The sequence below is a fragment of the Giraffa tippelskirchi genome, chromosome 9 (assembly GCF_054371585.1).
Source record: "Giraffa tippelskirchi isolate mGirTip1 chromosome 9, T2T-mGirTip1v1.2.pri, whole genome shotgun sequence".
Taxonomy (NCBI): domain Eukaryota; kingdom Metazoa; phylum Chordata; class Mammalia; order Artiodactyla; family Giraffidae; genus Giraffa; species Giraffa tippelskirchi.
Window position 1 is genome coordinate 101,789,476 of NC_137283.1, and position 22,097 is coordinate 101,811,572.

At 39.1% G+C, this 22,097-nt stretch overlaps 2 protein-coding genes across 2 annotated transcripts in view; one reads left to right on the plus strand and one right to left on the minus strand.

Annotated features, from left to right (window-relative positions):
- DSE (dermatan sulfate epimerase) overlaps positions 1-7,482 on the minus strand; it is a 141,360-nt gene extending 133,878 nt beyond the window's left edge. The window contains exon 1 of the mRNA XM_081530040.1: positions 6,124-7,482. The gene's annotated coding sequence lies outside the window, so the exon portion shown is untranslated. The remainder of the gene's footprint in view (positions 1-6,123) is intronic.
- TSPYL1 (TSPY like 1) lies at positions 7,438-10,775 on the plus strand. The gene has a single exon (XM_081530052.1). It carries the CDS (start codon positions 7,655-7,657, stop codon positions 8,825-8,827), a length of 1,173 nt encoding a protein of 390 aa, XP_081386178.1. The 5' UTR covers positions 7,438-7,654; the 3' UTR covers positions 8,828-10,775.
- The last annotated feature ends 11,322 nt before the right edge of the window (positions 10,776-22,097 follow it).

Consider the following 22,097-nt stretch of genomic DNA (forward strand, 5'->3'; position numbering starts at 1 on the left):
GTGGTATGGCATTTTAATTCTAGTCAGCCTTTTTTCTACTACCTGAAGGTACTGTCCAATAGAACTTTCTGCCATGATGAAATGTTAAACACGGTCCAATGCAGTAGCCATTAGCCAGATGTTGCTACTGAGCATCTGAAATGTGGTGTGACTGATGAACTGAATTTTTTATTTTAAATAATTTAAATTTAAATAGCTACACGTGGCTACTGACCACTACACTGGACAGTGTAGGGCTAGAATTCATGTTGAAATAATGGGAGCAAGCAGTGGACCAATATGCTTACTATGTCCTCGTGCCCTATCTCCTGCTCAAGCTCCTCAACTCTTACCTACCCATAGCAGGATACAAGTTAAGTCTCATTTCCTCCATGAAGCTTTCACTGACCACTCTAATCCACATGCATGTCTCTCTCTTCTGAACTCCTAAATAATTACCTGTTTTATAATGGAATTTAGTACCTGGTTATACACCATGGACAACAGTTTACTTTTAATGTATGTAAACTTTAGCATAAAAACAATACAAATAATAGTACCAGCTTCTATTCATTGAAAGGTTATAATGTTAAATATTTTATACACATCTTATTTCATTTTTAAAAATAATTTGACTTATTTATTTTTTGGTTGTGCTGGGTCTTCATGCTGCACAGCCTTTTGTCTAGTTGTGGCAAGCAGGGCTCCTCTCTAGTTGCAGTGTGCGGGCTTCTCATTGCAGTGGCTTCTCTGTTTCTGGAGCACGGGCTCTAGGGCACTCGGGCTTCAGTAGCTGTGGCATGAGGGCTCAGTAATTACAGTTCCCGGGCTCTAGAGTACAGGCTCAACCATTATGGTGCATGGGCTTAATTGATCCACGGCATGTGGGATCTTCTCAGCCCAGGACCAGGGATCGAATCTGTGTCTCCTTGGAGACATTGAAAGGTGGATTCTTTATCTTTGAACCACCAGAGAAGCCCTTGTTTCATCTTTTTAATAGGCCTCTAAAGCATGTATATGTAAACGTAAAATTATAATCTCTATTTTACCTATGAGGAAACTGACTCAGAAAGATGAAGTTACTAGTCCAGGTCAAAACAGCTAGTCAGGGGCAGAGCTGGAATTTGAAACCAGGTGCATGACTCCAGTAATACAGGGTAAGGCCCTGTCAGAACAGACCCAGTCATATGAGATACTTTGGCCTGAGCTGACTACTGGAAGCCATAATAAACAAAGCTTAGTTTGGGTGAGAAAATTAATTGGTAACCATTACAGATTAAAGGGAATAAAATAGTATGTTTCAATTTAAATTACAAGAGTATTTCACTTACAAAGAGAGAATCAAAGTTCTTTCATCATAATCTAGATACATCAATAATACCACTTTCTTTTAGACAAGTTGCTCCCTCTAGTGAAAAGCGATGGGAATACTACACCCTCAAATATTCAAAGGAGAAAAATCTCTGCAGAAGCTATACTTTCCCAAGGGGTCTTTGGAAATTTGTGGAAGTGAATTCTATATATTACAAAGAATGGAGGTTGTCATTGGCTTTCATTAGATGGGGCCATGGGTGCTAGATACCGTGCAGAAGGTCCTCATCAACCAAACACTGGTCTATTTCTGAGAGAGAAACTCCATTTATATTTATCTGAGCCTGGAAGTTAGCATCACTTTACATATAAAAACAAAATATTTTTGCACTGTTTTACTATGCAATGAAATTTTCCAGGAAGGAAACTATGGCATTTCACCTGACAGAACACTGTCAGTTGTAAAGCACAGTATTATTTATATATCATCCATGATGAAAGAGAAAGAAAAGGGAAGAAAAACATTGCCAATTAAGCTAGGACACAATGCATTCTTATACATAATCTTATCTCTATTTAAATGGTTCCTTTAGACATATTTAGATGTAAGTCAAATGTCACACTTGGACACATATAAAGGGGGAGAAAAGCAAAATAAATTATGGTATTTCTAAAACTTCTTTGTATTCAGAAGATTTTTGGCTCAGAGTTGTTAACATCCATGTTTTTCAAAACAAAATTATTCTCTTGCCATCAAGTATTTTGATGATGCTGTATTTATTAAATCACTGCTCAATTTGTGCCTAGGTTTTTTCAAAGCCACTGACACCAATTATATACCTTTTGACATTGGCACTTTTTTGAACCTTCCAAAGATACTGATGGAAAGTTTTCAGACAACTAGCAGTTGTAACCCTTCTTCACATGGTCTTTAAAGAGTTTGTCCATGGTCTTTAAAGAATTTCGTTTCTAGTTTGCTAGACATGAAACTGATAGCAATAACCAGTTTTGTACATGCTCAGGCAATGACAGTAACAATGATAAATACTGACACTTGGCTGAAAGTGCTTATAAAACACATCCTTATTTCAGAAACGTGAAAACATATTTCTTACAATGGAAGAAACACAGAGCTGGACAAGCAAGGGGAACTTCTCCAGAACTTAACAAAGATCTGGTCACTGTATCAGAAGATCTTATCACCAACAGTAATGCTACTGATGATATCTGACCCACAAGTAAAACCTACCTGTATCAGTCTCCACTCATAGTGATTAGAGCAACAGGCATAACTTTCTAACTACTCTGTTATTTCTTATAGCTTAGGCATGTTACTGCTTTTACACATTGAACAAATACTATTATAAATTACTTTATTTTTCTTTTATATCAGTCATGATATTGATGTTTTTCTATTTATATGTGTAAGTGGGTTAGATTATCTGTGAATCTCATTTCAAGAAAGACTTTCAGAAAATATCTTATAAAAAGATTATGTTGGGTCTGATAAGGTTTAGAATATATTGAATTTAGGGATCATGAATAACTGCTTTATCTCTAAACAGAAATCAAATTCTTAGGCACTTACCTAACAAATATTAATATGTTTGTGGATAAGGAAACAGGGAGGAGGCATAAAACTGCATATTAATTTAACACTAAGGGAGGATAGTTTTATGCTTATTTTAAGAAGTGACTTTGGATTTTGTGTAGAGAGCATGGTCTCTTGAGTCAAATTACCTGTATTCAAATCATGGATCTATCATTCTATATGTCAGTGACTCGGTCTTTCTTTGCCTCATTTCCCTAGTGGGTAAAACGAATGTCATAAGAGCATTACATCACAGGGTTCTTATGAGAACAAAACGATATAATGGGATGGTGTTTACAACAGTGACTGGTTCATCAGAAGCAGTAAATACAAGAAAGCTTCACTAATTACAAGCATCAAATATTTCATTCTGCAAAATAAAAATGTCTGAACTTTTGCTAAAATCATTACCACCTGAGAAATATTTCCTGAAGAATCAATGATCCCTTGATATGTGGAGAATAATTTCATGGTTTTGCGAATGCTTTCTCCCACAACTGTATTAGAAAATAACAGATTCTTTGGGTTAGTGAGGTTTATTGCCAACTGTCACACAACTGCTCTGTAGTGTACAAATATATCTTAGATTCCAAAGTGCAAGAAAGTAACATACGAAACATAACCAAAATATATTCCCTCATCAAATAAAATGTAAAGTGGTACAGACACACTATTAACTTTTGTAAGATCAGTTAAGGCTTTATTCTTATCCAAATAAACAAACACCCTAAAGAGTCTACCAAAATCTCAGCTCCACGTTACACTGAGTACATACAAAGGAAGAAACAACTGGGCTCCTATCTCATGGGATGATGAGACTGACCTGTACGAAACAACCAAGTCACTAAGAGGAAGAGTATAATTACAGGCTAAATTGCATGGCACAGATCATAAGAGTTGCAGGAATTCAGAGGAGGATGATTAACGAGTAGTACAGTGGTTAAGGAACATTGCACCTAAGGGAAGGCAGGCAAAATGTAGCCATACAACCTTGGTTAAGGCAGTTAACCTCTCAGTATTAATGTTTCCTCGTCTATAAAGTTTGAAAAGTTAATGTATGTAAAATGCTTAGCACAATCTAAAGCAGGAAAGGTTCGTGGTAGGGTCTTAGAAAACTGGTAGTATCTACCCAAAAGGAGTATGTTTCAGGAACTTCCTTGGCGGTCCAGTGGTTAAGAATTTGCCTGCCAATGCAGGTGCACAGGTTGGATCCCTGGTTCGGGAAGATCCCACTTGCCTCGGGGCAACTAAGCCTCTGCACCACAACTACTGAGTTTGTGCTCTAGAGCCCAGGAGCCAAAACTGCTGAATCCTGTGAGCGCTAAAGCCCATGCTCTGCAACAAGAGAAGCCACTGCAATGAGAAACCTGAACACCACAACTAGAGAGTAGACCCTGCTCACGGAAACTAGAGAAAACTGGCACGCAACAATGAAGAGCCAGTAAAGCCAAAAATACATAAATAAATTTAAAAAAAAATTTTAAGAGTGTGTTTCAGATAGCTGGATAACCTGCATCATGTAAACAACACACATATTCCTTTCAAGATTTTGGATTAAAAAAGGAAAAACTCACAAGTAACAGCCCTACTATTATAAAGTACAATTTTCTGTGGCAAACGGTGATTACATTTCCCACCCCCCTGCACAGCACAGTAACTTCTTTAGCACAAGAGACTTGGTGCATGTTGAAATCCTTGACAGTTCCTTCTGACAGGCAGATTCTTTCTTTAAAAAAAGAAATGGCATAGAATACACATATCTGCTTTTCCTTCTAAATTTTTGCTTTTAGCTGCCCTTTCTCTTACTCAAATGTGATCACTTATTCCTCGGCCCTCCATCTTCTATAATAAAGAGTTATAATCACAATCACTTTTCTACTGTAATTTTCAGATAATTAAAATTAGAAGAAATTTAAGTATTTCTTCATGTCTGATCCATTCAGTCAAGAACTCCATATCATGACCTTTCTCCAATATACTGACAATAAGAGAAGGGAAGGTTCCTCCAAAGTGTCTTAGTACTTCTAAGGGAAATTACACTTAGTGGAGTACTGATTCCATTTACAGGCACCATCTATCATTGAAGTCTTTCTTAACATTATTGGTTAGAGCACTAATTAATTAGACTTTCAGACACCATATTGGTGACTCTGACAAAGCCACATCTTCTAGGACTGGTCAAAAACTGATACTGTCTTTCGCTCAAAAATAGAAGGCATATTAGTAATAAAAGTTTCCACTTTAGGCCAAATTAAATTATTCTAGTTACAAGATAGAGGATGATTTCACAGCAATTAAGAAGTGGGCCTTATGGAAAATTCCATTATTCATTCTTATCTATACAAAAGTAATTTTGGCATGCAGTATAGGCTCTATATCCATTTCTTGCACAGAGAAATGAAGCAAGGCTTGGAATCATTACTTTGGCTTGTTCAGAAAGGAGAAAAGAATTGAAAATACAGTACTGGTAGTTTGAGGTGTTGCTATGTAAATTCATGAAGACAGGTCAGTTCTTTTGGTATTTGTCATACAATCTGATAACATAAATATAAATTATCTGTAAAACAAAACTGTTTTTCCTGTGTTTTTTCTATGCTTTTTGGGTCTTTGATGCATATGAACAAATTCATTCTGACTAGGACTTCATTACTGCAGACAGAATAGTCCTCTGGTCTGCTGATGGCTGATGGAGAGAACAGGGTAACTACCTGTGTGCTCCTTATTTCTGCAAGCCCCAAGCTGCAGGCAGAAGAAACTGTATTCTGTGCCTTTGCCCCTTTACTTAACATTCTAATAATGTATGTAACACTGTGCAAGGCAGTGTTAGGTAAATAGTGGTAAACAAAACCAGGACCCTGTCCTGGAGTTCACAGTCTTCTCAAACGTATTTTATGGTAGGTTTTGGCTTTAATTTTGCCTGTATATCGCCTAAGTATATTTCTGGACTTGAGAGCCAAAAACAGACTCAAGATATGATAAACCATTGCAGTTGGGCAGGACCTTAAAGGAAGCCATGTTGAGGTTGGAGGGGTTGCTGCCAGAAAAACTTGAGCCACACAGAGATGCAACCAAACTTCAACCCAAGGAATATCCCTTTCATACTGTTGTAACAAATTACCACAGACTTAACAGAGTTAAGGTACACAAATTAATTATCTTACAGGTTTGGAGGTTAGATAAAATCAAGATGCAGGTAGGGCTGCACTCCTTTGGAGGCTCTATGGGAAAATCTACTTCCTTACCTTTCCAGCTTCTAGAGAGGTTGCCTTCATCCTTTGGATCTTTGTTCCTTCCTCCATCTTCAAATCTTTTTTTCTCCCTCTTTTTCACTTTCTCACCTCTGCTCTGGTCATCAGCCTCACACTGACACTCCCACTTCTTCATACTGTAATTATACAGAGTCCATCCACCTGGATAGCCCAGCACACTCTTTCAACCTCCTGATACTTAACTGAAACATACCTATGGAGTTCTTTTTCCAGGTAAGATAAGACACAGGTTATGAAGTTTAGGACATGGACATTTTAGGGGGCCATTATTCAGTGTACTATAATAGAAAACAAAACCAAAAACGTTTGCCTCTTTTACATCTTGAGGTAACTAACTTAAAACCGGTATCCAGCAGTTTGTTTTCTACTCAAAGTCATCTTGGTTATCCATTTTAACTGGCTTTTCTTCATAAAAATGGAGGTGGATGGCCCCTCTACCAGTATTTCTGAGGTCCCCTAGCTCTCTAACATCAGTTTCCCTCACAAGTCAACAAACTAAAACAACCAAAGACACTGATATCCCTCTTGAAAGAACTCTACAAGCTAATTACCATGAACAGATACTTCACCAGAGCCAACCTTTCCTATCTTCTTTCAGAACTAAACTCGTCATTAGATTAATAAATTGATGGGGCTGGAAATAGCTTTTCTGTTTCCTGCAGTGAGGGGCCACCGAGTGAGATTCGGCAAATTGATTCTGATTTAATTCCTGCAAACATCACGCAAGACAAGCTCTTGTTTGATACGGATTATCAAGGTAAGGCTAGCAAGGAACAATATGCATGACTTCTGTGGTAAAAAGTCGTTCAGTAGCTTTTTCTCCCAGAGATCTTACAGGCCAGAATGTTTTCACTTCACTACCCGAGAAAAGGGAAAAAATTTGCTATTAATTTAGTTAAAAAATAAAGAGAATTTTGCTCCTAACCATCATAGAATAACGGAATGTATTTACCCTCTTGCCTACAAAACTATAAAAACATGTTTTCAGACAACAGGAGGCAGTGTAGTACTGGGATCCTTACAATTACCCCAGCGAACAATCTGGAGGTACTTCCAGATGCACTGCCAGGAAGGGAGGGGAGCGGGGTCTCACTGCTTCAGCCTCTGATTGCGAGCCACATTTATTTACCTAAGTCAAATTACCAATCCACCCAATTAAATTCGTAAAAATAAAGCTAACACTCAGACCGTAGGAAGCCTGATAAGCCATCCCAGAAGCCGCGAGTTCTCGCGTCACATTGCGATCTACTGCCCTGACGTCATCCTCACGGAGTCACTCGCGAGATTAGAGAGTGGGTGGTACGAGCGGCCAGCTTTCGTCGAGCGCGGCTTCTGAGAGGAAAACAGACGTTGGCCTTCGGTTTATCTGGGTGCTGCCCACATAAGCGGCCCAGACGGGGTCGAGAGGACCCCTCTCCTTGAAACCCACAGCCTCACCACATCCGACTGTGCCGCCGGAGCCTCGGACCCTCCCCGGTGCCTGGAAACAGAGGCGTCACAGGTGATGGCGGAGACGGGTGAGGGGTGCTTCGAGGCCGTCGCGCTCCCACCATCTCAGCTTCCGGAGGAGGAAGGCGCACCCCCAGCTGCTCCCCCAGCTCCAGGCTGTGTCGGTACGTTCCAGATCCGAGGCGGTGGGGATGGCGGTCACGTAGCGCCCGAAGAGAGGCTAGAGCCGGCTCCGCCTCTTACGGAGGGCCTGGAAAAGGCGTCTGTGTCCCTGGCAACGGACGACAGCCTGGGAAATGGTCGTCAGCCGGGAGAGCCGCAGGGCTCGAGTCGGGAGAAGGCGCTAGAAACTTGTGGCGCGAAGTTGGGGTCTGACTTGATGGCGGAGGCGAAGGCTGAGGAAGTGAAGACTGAAGAGGGCCCCGTCTTTTCAGTCGCAGTGGATGAGGAGGTGGTGAGGAAGGAAGGAGCGAAGGAGGAGGAGGGAGTGGAGCGGGGAATGGAGGTGGAGGAGAGGCCAGTAGGTGAAGAAATAGAAATGGTGGAGAACAGAGTGGTGGAGGAGGCGGGGCACCGGCCCCTGCGTATGGATCTCCGCATGAACCCTCTGGAGGCCATCCAGCTGGAATTGGACACTGTGAACGCTCAGGCTGACCGGGCCTTTCAACAACTAGAGCATAAATTCGGGCGGATGCGTCGACACTACCTGGAGCGGAGGAACTACATCATTCAGAATATCCCGGGCTTCTGGGTCACTGCCTTTCGGAACCACCCCCAATTGTCTCCCATGATTAGAGGCCAAGATGCAGAGATGTTAAGATACATAACCAATTTGGAGGTGAAGGAGCTCAGACACCCGCGAACAGGCTGCAAGTTCAAGTTCTTCTTTCGGAGAAACCCATATTTTCGAAACAAGCTGATTGTCAAAGAATATGAGGTCAGAGCCTCTGGCCGAGTAGTGTCTCTTTCCACTCCAATCATATGGCGCCGGGGCCATGAACCCCAGTCCTTCATTCGCAGGAACCAAGAGGTCGTGTGCAATTTCTTCACCTGGTTTTCAGACCACAGCCTTCCAGAGTCTGACAGGATTGCTGAAATTATCAAAGAGGACCTGTGGCCAAATCCACTGCAGTACTACCTGCTGCGTGAAGGAGTCCGTAGAGCCAGACGTCGCCCAATAAGGGAGCCCGTGGAGATCCCCAGGCCCTTTGGGTTCCAGTCTGGTTAAACTTTGCCATTGGGAAGGTTCCTGCACAAGGTCCCTTTTCGCCTTTTCCTGGACATGTGCTTGGGCAACAAATACTGATATGTCTTCTACCACCACCACCAACCCCCTCCCCGCCTTTTTTTTTCTCTGACATTTCTGGAGCCTTTTTCCTCTGGACATTCAGTTCTCTCAGCCTCAAGATTGAGACAGTCATGGCCATACTCCTTCACTTCCACATGGCCTTCGTGCTTTTCTGCATTAATATCACATGCTGCATAGCCCATGACTCATACCACTCCTAAGTAAGCTTGTGATGTTGTAAATTGCATAGTCTTTATCTGCACTACTTGGACCCTGTTTGTTCCCAGAGTCTCTCGTCTGACTCATACCTGGAGGTATTTTGTCTAAGAGGCCATTCTACCCATCCTACTCTGCAGCACAGGCATATAGCCTGTGGATAACTGGGCATTAATGATATCAAGGGAGAACTGCAGTGGGCCACTTGGCCTGTATGATTTATGTGACGCCATTGCTCTTCTTGCGCCTCTGGTCACCTACTATTGCTGCCTGCTACTGGCTGTGCCCTTGACCGCTACCTACTGGATGGACATCTTCTAGAACTTTGTCAGCCTCACTCGGGTTTCTGGTAAACAATCTCCAGGTTTCCTGCCAGCACTCAAGACCCTTCCATTCTCCCGAAAAGACTTCTCCTCTATTCCTCATCCCCCCCCCCCACCCCCCACTTCCCTTCCCTTCACTCCCATCATCCAGTACCCTGTTAGCTGTCAGGCAAGTGGTTGAGGTGACAAATTAGACTTCTCATCGCAGGTTGGCCTAAGGATGGTGTCCATTCAAAGTAGCAGGCTTTCTCAGTCTCTAGTGAATCACCCAAAAGCTGAGTACCCCTTTGTGCCTCTTTTTTTCATCCTGAGTGTAATTAAGTGCCAGGGTGGCAGTATACTTTCTCTGTTGTCTCTCTCTTGTCTTAAATGGTAGCTCGTAAGAGTGTGCAAGTCAGGTCTTTTATAATTTGGCTCTCTTCATTATTTCAAGAACAGGCTCTCTTGTCTAATAGATTGCCAGAGCTCTTATTTTCTTTTGCTCTCCTCTGCATCCTCCACTCCCTTTAGCAACATCTAGAGGATTTAAAGGGAGACAGATGTAGATGAAATGAAAAGTGCTATATAGGCCATAATTGATGGAAAAATTAAAGATATTGTGATGGGTGCCCAAAGCAGGAGAAACTGAACAGAAGACCACAGATAGGCAAAAATGAGCCAGGTTAAAATTGGGTCTAAAATTAAGACAGTCTTCAAGCAGGTTCTTTGTCTGTCACTGGTGATGGGAGGAGAGGTTCTTTTCCCAGGATTAACATGTGAGAATTGAAGGGGGTTAGAATGTTAAATACATAACCTAGAAAAGAGTTCTGTAAAAAAGGCAACTGGGTGCTTTCTCTTGTTTTCATTTGACTTAATTTATAAGGAGAGTTAGTACAGTGTGCTTTATTTCACGAGTATTTAGTAAAATTGTGTTATTTTCCCTTGTTTCTGGTTACTGGGAAAATTGAGATATACAGGCTTTATTTTGTTTTCAATTGAGAACATTTGGAAAAATAACATGCTATTTCCCTGTATGATAGACACTTAAATGAATATCTATAGTGAATTTCAGCTTGTTTCTGTTAATAATTAAACTGTATCCTTAGAAATATAATTTGTGTAACTTGTTCTTGTCATATTCTTAATACTTTGGAAATTGTTGTCTTCATGAAAAAGTAGCCTACTAAAAATATGTGGCTTAATTGTCTTACTTGATAATTTGCCTGGTTAACAGCTTAGTAATTCATGTGTCTTTTCCTAAATAGCATAAATACCTGTGAAGTTGCTCTGTCAGATTGAAAGTGTACCATTGATATATTTGTCTTTCTTTATATGCATGATGGTAAAATAAAAGCATGTTACTTGCTGGATTTCTTATATTTCACCCTGCATGTAAACATGCATGAAGAAATTGTTCTAGGTGATTGCAGGTTATGAAATTACTGAAGTTCTTAAATGGATACAATAGGCGTTCTCCCAAAAGTAAGAAGGGCTTCTCTGGTGACGCAGACAGTAAAGAGTCTTCTTCAATGAAAAAGACCCTGGTTCGATCCCTGGGTCAGGAAGATCCCTGGAGAAGGGAATGGCAATACACTCCAGTATTCTTGCCCAGAGAATTCCATGTGCAGAGGAGCCTGGCAGGCGACAGTCCATAGGGTTTCGAAGAGTGGGAGAGGACTGAGTGACTAACACTTTCACTTTCAAAAATAAGAAAATGAGGATCACTACTGTACCGTCCAATGCAGGGAGGTTTGTTGTTTTATTTAAAATGTTAACAATTTTAACTTCTTACTTGTGATTTCATTTTTTCCATACAGCTTGTGTAGCATCATCCCCCTTTCACTTATCCCCAGGTCATTCAGGCTTTTTATTCACTTGTGCATTCAATAAGCAAACATGCAGAGAGTTCTTATCATGAGTTATATACTTTTATATCCTATACTTTCTCAACTCTAGAAACTTGTTCTTTTCTTCAACCTCATTGCCTTCTGTCTGTGTCAAATCCTTTAAGGCCTGTGATAGATAACTCTTGCCTTAACAGTTTTTCTATTCTAAATATTTCTTTATAAACTTGGTGTACTTTGTAGGGATGTATGTTCAATAAAATAACAGGTAATAATTCATCATAGTGAATTATGCACAATGATACAGTAAAATAAAATAAATTACTTTCACAAGTTTTTCACACCTTCCCTTTCTAATTTGAAAGCTTTGTGAAAATAGAGGTAGGGTGTCTTTTACTTATAATGTTTTGCCCATAGTTGTCACCAGATAAATACTAATATTTATTGAATGACAAAATGAATAACTCAAATGGAAAAAAATAACAACTTAGTACCCAGAAAAGACTTGATGAGGTAATGGAAAGAAGAAAACAGTTTTTAAGGCATTTGTAAAACTGATGTCAGCAAATTTGCAGAGCCTTTCTTAAATAAATTTCATGTTTAAATAGAAAAGGTCTAAACACTAACTTTTCACTTGCCATTTTAACAGGGCATTACTTAACTTTTTGGGTCAACTTTAAGTGTGCTTTGGTTTTCTACATTTTAAGGTGATTGTCACACTGGAGATAGAAGAGGTTAGACTCTAGACGTGTGCTGTCTAATAATAGTCACTTGTCACCAATGGCTGTTGAGCACTTGAAATGTGGTTAGTCCAAACTGGAATCTGCTGTAAGTGTAAAATACATACTTGATTTCAAAGACTGAGTGTGGAAAAAAAGAATGTAAAATATCTCAATTTTTATATTGATCACATTGAAATACTTTTGATAGGTTAAAATAAAATACATTAATAATTTCCCCTACTTACCACAGAGAGTGAGACATGACTTAGCAACTGAGCAACAACATTTTTAAAAATGGCTGACAGTAAATTTTATATAGAACTGCATGGTTCTAGACATCTTGATGAATATGTCAAAGCATATATAAAATATCTAAAATGTCATTTTCTCCTCATGAAATTTTTTGTGACTTTCAGTTCAGTCGCTCAGTCGTGTCTGACTTTTTGTGACCCCATGGACTGCAGCACACCAGTATTCCCTGTCCATCACCAACTCCTGGAGCTTGCTCAAACTCATGTCCATCGAGTCAGTGATGCCGTCTAAGCATCTCATCCTCCATTGTCCCCTTCTCCTCTGCCTTCAATCTTTCCCAGCATTAGTGTCTTTTCCATTGAGTCAGTTCTTTGCATCAGGTAGCCAAAGTATTGGAGTTTAAGCTTCAGCATCGGTCCTTCCAATGAATATTCAGGAGTGATTTCCTTTAGGATTGAATAGTTTGATCTCCTTGCAGTCCAAGGGAGTCCTCGAACACCACAGTTCAACAGCATCAATATTTCAGTGCACATTTTTCTTCGGCACAATTCTTAGTGACTTTAGAGCAAAGTTTAGCTAAAATTCAAGATGCGTAAAATATAGCTTGGGCTTCCCTGAAGGCTCAGGACTAAGGAATCCTCCTGCAATGTGCAGGAGACATGGGTTCAATCCCTGGGTCAGGAAAGTCCCCTGGAGAAGGAAATGGCAACCCACTCCAGTATTCTTGCTTGGGAAATCCCATGGACAGAGGAACCAGGCAGGCCTAAGTCCATGAGATTGCAAGAGTTGGACATGACTTAGTGAGTAAACAACAACAAAATTATAGCTAGAAGCTGATGGGTAAGTGATAAAATGAACTGTCTTTAATCAGTTTGTTCTTGGATACCCAAGATACCCTCAGCACTTTGTAAAATGTACTATGTAAAACTGATTTGGGGTTTAAGTAGGGAAGATTTTGAGTGCCAAATTTGCACTGACAGTTATATTGGTTATTTAAAATAGTGTATAACAACATTTAGGACCTGCAGCTTCCAATTTTTCTAGAATGAAATGTTCTGTTTTTTTTGGTGTACTGATGCACATGAAGCTCAGAAAATAATTTCGGTCATTAATCACCATATTGTGTATCTCCAAATTTTAACAGTTGGCCATAACAGAAAAAGTAAATCCCCATCTAGTATTGGACCAAATCAATTCAATGCTCACCACTTGAAGAAGCATATTTTATTTTTTTAATGTTTATGGAATATTTTTATGTTCTTCTCTGTACCTTACTGTAAAATGTATTTTGTTTTAGAAAATGTTGTCTAAATTGTACTGAAAATTAGTTTGCAGCAATTATTACTTATTTTGTTTTGGATGTTAAGGATTATATGAGATAGTAAAGTAAAGGTTATCCTTGCCCTTGGGGAACTGTCTCATTGAGGGAGTACCATTCTTTGGATGTTTCCTCTTCAGCAAATTCACATATTCAAACTAGTTACATGCATAAGGAGACTTGGGCATAATGTGGCCTAAAGGAGGTATCAGAGATGATCAGGACCATACTCCCCTCGGGGCCATTTTCCTCTCCCTCAATGTTAATATATAATTGAGGTCCTAGACTGTACAGAAGTGACAGATAAAATATATCCTTTCATCAGTATGCGAGGTGTTTCTCTTGTGAACAGTTCTGTCTCCCTGTTTGCTTGAAGTGAATTGTTTGAGTTCTGAAGAGTTTGAGCCATTGCCTCTGCCCTCAGAGGTTCTCAAAACCTTAAGGAGAATTTCTTTGGGGCTATATTTGAAATACTGAATGTCTACTTGGCTCCACTTTTTAAGGATTTGCATTTAACATAATTTCTTTGAGAACAGGCCAGGAAGAAATGGTTCTATTAACAGCGGAGTCACTTAGGTAAGTTCCTAATTTTTATAAACAAGTGTTTTATTATTGACTTGAAACTAGAAAGACATGCTGGTTTTAAGTTGGAATTAACTGTTTTACAATCTACCACCTAGCGCATTTGCCAAAAAACTACCTTCCCTGAGCCTCAGTTTACCTGTCCATATGCAGGGATGATAATATCTTTATTATAAGCTAATATTGTCCCAGCATGTATTTGGAGAATGGATTATATGGTTTCAGAGAAGATAATAACAGACATCTGGGAGCTTGCTGTGTTCTAAGCATTGTCCTAAATCTTCCAAGTATTAACTTAGTAAAGGTTACATTGTGAAAATGACAATGCCTGGCATATGATATGAATAAAAACATTAATTTCCATTTACCTACCTCATTTAAATTTCTCATTTAATTCATATCCTGACAAGTAGTCATCTAGCTTAACTTTCTCAAACCTAACTGCTCATTGTCAACAGCTGGGGAGCTTTGAAAAAAATCCTGATGTTTAGGCCCTACCTCAAACCAGTTAAATTCGATTTTAAGGTGCAGATAGGATTTAGAATAGTGGATAACCTTTCCTTGGACTCTTCAAATGAGGGAATACTCAACTTTTTCCCCAGTTTTGTTGAATTTACTCAGAATCCACTGCCTTACAACATCTAGCTGTTGCAAAGGGCCTGGCATATAGTTGCCTCTCAGCACATTTGCTCCATATTTTGACCCCAGCAGTCTTGCAGAATGGAATTAGCCTGATTCCACAAAAGAGTTCTAAGTACTTGAAGATCATCCTTACATGCTTCTCAACTCCCCACTAACCAACCTGGCTATGTATCTGTTCCTTCCATTTCCTTTGTCTGTTCTGTATGCTAATTATCTATTTTGCCAGTGCCCTTCCTAAAGTCTGGTGCCTGGAACTGAATGAAATAACATCCAAAAATAAAACAGTATGATATTTTTTTCCCCTGCCTTTATTATGAATAGTATATTTCTTTAAATGGATCCTTGGAGAGCATTAGCTTTTGAGGCAGCAATATTACCCTTTTACTAAACCCTTAAGTTTTAAAGTATTTGTGTGCTGCTGAGTTTGGCTCACCATCTTACTGCATTTTATTGAATTTTGTGTCCAACACTTTACATGTATGTATATTAAATTTCTTTCTGTTACTCTCCTAACCTGTTTACATTTGGAGGATTATTGCAAATGAGTAATTCTCCCTAATTTCATGTTGTTTGCAAATCTAGTCTGTAGTGATGTCAGGTTCTCCCTCCCAGGACCTTGCCTTCAGAGTTGCACAGCATCTTGAAGACATCATCTTTCCATCAACTATGAATCCATCTATTATCTAGTATGTATATAGTTTAACTTTGTTCTAGGGCATCAACAAGCATACTTGGCACCTCTTAAGGAATTAGGGAAAGATGCCACCTCCAGACAAGGATTAGGAAAGTGTGCCAGTTCTTCCCAGTCTGTTATAGCAGATGTGTTTATCTTTCAAATTTCCTTGTCAAAAAAGAAAATGACTTCTTAGTGATCTTCATTTACCTGTTAATCACTCTGCTTTTTTTTTGAAGGCAGTATTAATATTTTAATATTACTACTTCAACATCTGTGGGTTTGAAATTTTTCAAAATAAAGTTGGAAAAATATTCAAAATGTCATACAGTTTATTTTAAATCAGTCATCAAAATTAGAAAACAAAGTGTGAAAGTGCACAACTAAAAGCTTAATTTATAGACTTGATCAATTTCCATCAAAGTAAAAAGAATACTCACATTTAAAAGATTGTTCTATAATTGGAGACTATAAGAAGTAGGAAGTACATATTATTGTGAAGATGTATTGCTGAAAGTGGGTTATTTCTTTCAGCTCTAGATAAGACCCACCATTGCCCCAAGCTGATCGTATATCTTGAAACTTAGGATTCAGGTTCTCCTTTACAAAGTTCTAGAAATACGGGTTTTAGTGAGGGCTGCAGAACTTATTTCTTGAGGCTGAGGCCCACTAATGGAGCAGATTGGCATTGCAGAATGAGACACAGCTACTGAAAGCATGATTTGTACACCAAATCATGTCTGTTTTTATATTCATATTATATATAAGCAAATCATGGCTCAGAGAAGTCAGGTGACCTGTGCAAATTGAACAGCTAGTAAGTAGTACAACTGAGACATGAAGCCAGATCTGTCTGATTTCAATGTATGTGTGTTTACTCAGTGTATTAGTCAGGTTTGCCAGAGAGATAGAGACAATAGGAAGAGACTAATTATGAGGAATTGGCTTGTGTGGTTATGGAGGCTGAGAAGTCTCAGGCTGTACCATCTACAAGCTGGAGACCCAGGAAAGCTGGTAATAGTATAATTCCTAGCTGAGTCCCAAGGTCTGAGAACCAGGGGAGCTGATGGTATGAATACCAGTCCAAGGGCAGAAGAGGACTGATGTCCTAGCTCAAGTACTCAGGCAGGAAGTAAAAGCAAATTCCTCTTCTACATTTTTGTTCTAGTCATGCCTTCCTAGATTGGATAATGCCCACCTTAATTGAGGAGGGCAATCTACTTTCCTGAGTCCACCAATATCAAATGCTAATTCCAGAGATACCCTCACATGCACCCACAAATAATATGTAATCTGGCAAATAAACCCTGTCAAACTCACATAAAATTAACCATCATTACCAACATACAAAGGTATGAGGGCTCTCAGGTCAGGGACTTGGCTCTGATTTCACTTATAATTGGGAAAAGCAAAGCTTTTTTGGGGGGTGGTGTGTCGGGGCTAAATGTCACAGAGAGTCATCATAACTAAGCTAGACTGAGAAAATTTTAATTTTGTCACTGAGAACCTAAGTATTTAAAAAGATTATTATTCAATTTTAATAAAATATGGAACATTAAACATTGAAAGCTCATGCTGTAGTTCTTTTAATGAATGCGTGGTTTATAAAATTGGCATAGATATACTCTTTGGAGCAGTTTAAACTTTAACACCAAAGAAGCTAGTCAGATTATTATTATTATTTTGGTTTATTATTTGCTTTTTAAAAAAATAATGAGAGAAAAAAATAATGAGGATGGATGAAACTGGAGCCCATTATACAGAGTGAAGTAAGCCAGAAAGAAAAACAACAATACAGTATACTAATGCATATATATGGAATTTGAAAGATGGCAACGATAACCCTATATGCGAGACAGAATAAGAGACACAGATGCATAGAACAATTTTATGGACTCTGAGGGAGAAGGTGAGGGTGGGACGTTCTGGGAGAATAGCATTGAAACATGTATATTATCATATGTGAAACAGAACACCATTCCATGTTCGATGCATGAGACAAGGGCTCAGGGCCGGGGCAATGGGATGACCCAGAGGGATGGGATGGGGAGGGAGGTGGGTGGGGGGTCCAGGAAGGGGAACACATGTAAACCCATGGCTGATTCATGTCAATGTATGGCAAAAACTATTACAATATTGTAAAGTAATTAGCCCCCAACTAAAATAAATAAATTTAATTTAAAAAAGTGAAAAAAAAATAATGAGGTCAACTATTATATCTAAAATTGTTCTATAAAATATTTTAAATATAATAGATTATTTAAAAAACGATTTCCTCCCTCTAGTGACCAGGAATGGGAATACCACATCTTCAGGCATTAAAAAAAACTGATTCTCAATGTGCTTTTGTACCTCCCCCTAGAGGATGCTTGGGAAATTTGCCAGTTATTTTGGTTATTACAATGAATGTGGGTGCTACTGGCATTCATCAGGGGCATTAAGAATGCTAGCTAGCATCCTGCAGTGTGATGAACGGTGCCCCATATAAATGAATAATCCGTTGCTGAATATTCATGTAAATGAAAAATTTATTATTTAAGCCTAGAACCTACTATAATCCTACATATGAAAACAAAAATTTTTGTATTCTTTATACACTGCATTTTTGAAAGCAACTTATTTCATTTACTCTAAAACATTGATTGTAAGATACATCATTACTGAACACTAAGAGTGAAGAAAACTGCCAATTAAACTCTGACACACATACACAAATAAATGTTGACACAAAGCATTTTAAGATTTAGAATTTTTACTTTATCAATCAACAGAGTGAAAAGGCAACCTATGGAATGAAAGAAAGTATTTGCAAACCACGTATCTGAAAAGAGGTTAATCTCCAAAAAATACAAGAAACTATTGATTCTATAGTTATAGCCATCGAACAACCTCATCATGTAATTTAATATAGGCATACCCAAGCATTTACAAATTAAAACAGATATTCTAAGACTGATTTTCTTTTACTTGCCTAGATTTCCATAGCTCATGAAAAGCAGAGCTGGAACACCTTCTTCCCAACACCAGTGACAAAAATAACACAAAAGAAATGTTATATCTAATGGGTTGATTTAAGGCATGGAGTGAGGACCAAAATTCTTGTTTCTCCCCTTAGTTATTGGGAACTTTCCCAACAATAGCCACTACTTTGTGGATGTGGGGCAGGGAATAGAAAGATGGGGATGATTTAACATTAAACTTGAATGACCATATGCTCTTATTTCTAAGAAAGTTGTTTTCATTTTACATGTTGTGTAGAGTTGAAGAATAATATAATGAATGAGTGTACACGTTCCTGAGTCAGTTTACCGGGATTTAGATTTTGGCTCTAATCACTGCTATATGACCTTGGATGTTGTTTTTGTTCAGTCACTAAGTCGAGTCCAACTCTTTGCGACACCACAGACTGCAGTACATCAGGCTCCCCTGTACTTCACTATCTCCTGGCGTTTGCTCAAACTCATGTTCATTGAGTCTGCGGCACTATCTAACCATCTCATCCTGTGCCACCCCCTTCTCCTTTTGCTTTCAATCTTTCCCAGCATCAGGGTCTTTTCCAATGAGTCAGCTCTTTGCATCAGATGGCCGAAGTATTGGATCTTCAGCTTCAGCGTAAGTTCTTCCAATGAATATTCAGGTATGATTTCCTTTAGGATTGACTGGTTTGATCTCTTTGCAGTTCAAGGGACTCTCAAGGGTCTTCTCCAACACCACAATTCGATCTTGAATAAACAACTCAATTTCTCTTTGCTTCAGTTCCTTCTGAGGTAAAGTCACTTAAATGGAGGTGATCATACTACCATCTCACAGGGGGTGTTGTTGGAATTAAATGAGATAACATATTGAAGTGTTTAAGTGGTATATAGAAGACACAAAATAAATGAGCTATGAATATATGAGGCTTCCCAGGTGGCTCAGCAGTAAAGAATCCACCTGCCAATGCAGGAGATGCAGGTTTGATCCCTGGGTCAGGAAGATACCCTGGAAAGGGGGATGGCAACCCACTCCAGTATTCTTGCCTGGAAAATTCCATGGACAGAGGAGCCTGGCAGGCTACAGTTCATGGGGCCGCAAAGAGTCAGATACGACTGAGCATGCATGCATCTGCATGATGAATATACACAGGCAAACCTTGGAGGTATTTTGGGTTCAGTTCCAGACCACCGCAATAAAGTGAGTATCTTAAGTCTTAAGAATTTTTTTTTTTTGCTTCTCAGTATATACAAAATTATGTTTATACTGTAGTCTGTAAGTATGCAATAGCATTATATCAAAAACTAAACATACTTTAATTTAAAAATACTCTGATATAAACAAATGCTAACCATCATCTGTGCCATCAACGAGTTATAGTTTCTTTTTTTTTTGGCCAGTGAACGATTTTGCCTTAATATTAATAGCTGATGACTGATCAGGGTGGTGGTTGCTGAAGGCTGGGTGGCTGTGGCAATTTCTTAAAAGGAGACAACAATAAAGTTTGCCACATAGATTAACTCTTCCTTTCATGAACAATTTCTCTGTAGAATGCAATGCTATTTGATAGGATTTTACTCACAGTGGAACTTCTTTCATAATCGGAGTCAATCCTCCCAAAGTCGGCCTCTGCTTTATCAGCTAAGTTTATGTCATAGTCTGAGTCCGTTGTTGTCACGTCAGTAGTCTTCGTAGCATCTTCACCAGGAGCAGATTTGTCTCAAGAATTTCTTTGCTCATTCATGGGAAGCAACTTCTCATCCATTAAAGTTGTATATTTATAACAAATACAATGAAAAAGTATGAAATATTATAAGAGTTACCAAAATGTGACACAGAGACACAAAGTGAGCAAATACTTATTGGAAAAAATGATGCCTATAGACTTGCTTGATGTGGGGTTGCCACAGACCTGCAGTTTGTAAATACCAGCATAGCCATATTATTCATTTTGGTAAAGCCTTTTAAGAAATCTTCATTTAAATCAAATCATCAAGTTTCACTAAAATCTGTGAGATTGTCACTGGACTACTGTATAAATATAGTAGATGCTAAGGAGAAAGCCACTATGCTGCCATCCTTTTCTAGCTGGGGTGAGAAGACAGTTACCTGCATGAAACAACCAAGATTAAGATAGAAGATAAATAAGTACAACCTGGATGGCAAAGGTAACAAGAGCTATAGAATGGTAAGTGATTAAGGAAGGTCTAGGAGATGGGAGAATGCAAGTTGCCAATTAATATATGTCTGACCATGGTTAACTTCTCAGTGATTCCTGGGTTCTTATTTTGAAATTTACTCATTTAAAACACTTAGCACAATCTAATGAGGTAGACTTGAATGGAGTTTTAACAAATGGGCAGGCTATTATTAATGGAATATGATTCCATTGACAGGAATAATCAAAGCTAGCTAGAGACAGGGATGTTTCAAGTAGTGGAGATATAAATTTTATTAAAAATTTGATATGTACCATGCACCCCAATGGTCAGAGCTGCAGCATTTATTAATAGAAGAGGAAAGAGGCGAGAGACAGATAATTAGTTTGGGAAGACTGAATCCTGTTTGCACTTTTTTTTTTTTTCCCAATGGGTAACTGATTAGCTGGCAGCAGTCAGTGGATCATCGAAAAAGCAAGAGTTCCAGAAAAACATCTGCTTTATTGACTACGCCAAATCCTTTGACTGTGTGGATCACAACAAACTGTGGAAAATTGTTCAAGAGATGGGAATACTAGACCACCGTATCTGCCTCCTGAGAAATCTGTATGCAGGTCAGGAAGCAACAGTTAGAACTGGACAAGGAATAACAGACTGGTTCCAAATAGGAAAAGGAGTATATTGTATAGGTTGTATATTGTCACCTGCTTATTTAACTTCTATGCCAAGTACCTCATGAGAAATGCTGGCCTGGATGAAGCATAAGCTGTAATCAAGATTGCTGGGAGAAATAAGAACTAGAGAGCCTCTTGATAAAAGTGAAAGAGGAGAGTGAAAAAGTTGGCTTAAAACTCAACATTTAGAAAACTAAGATCATGGCATCTGGTCCCATCACGTCATGGCAAATAGATGGAGAAACAATGGAAACAGTGACAGACTTTATTTTTTTGGACTCCAAAATCACTGCAGATGGTGACTGCAGCCATGAAATTAAAAGACGCTTACTCCTTGGAAGAAAAGTTATGACCAAGTTAGACAACATATTAAAAAGCAGAGACATTACTTTGCCAACAAATGTCTGTCTAGTCAAAGCTATAGTTCTTCCAGTAGTCATTATGGATGTGAGTGTTGGACCATAAAGAAAGCTGAGTGTCAAAGAATCGATGCTTTTGAACTGTGGTGTTGGAGAAGACTCTTGAGAATCCTTTGGACTGCAAGGAGATGGAATCAGTCAATCCTAAAGGAAATCAGTCCTAATGTTCATTGGAAGGACTGATGCTGAAGCTGAAACTCCAATACTTTGGCCACCTGATGCAAAGAATGGACTCATTGGAAAAGACCCTGATGCTGGGTAGTGTTGAGGGCAGGAGGAGAAGGGGACGACAGAGGATGAGATGGTAGGATGGCATTACCGGCTCGATGGACATGAGTTTGAGTAAGCTCCAGGAGCTGGTGATGGACAGGGAAGCCTGGCGTGCTACAGTCCATGGGGTCCCAAAGAGTCAGACAGGACTGAGTCACTGAACT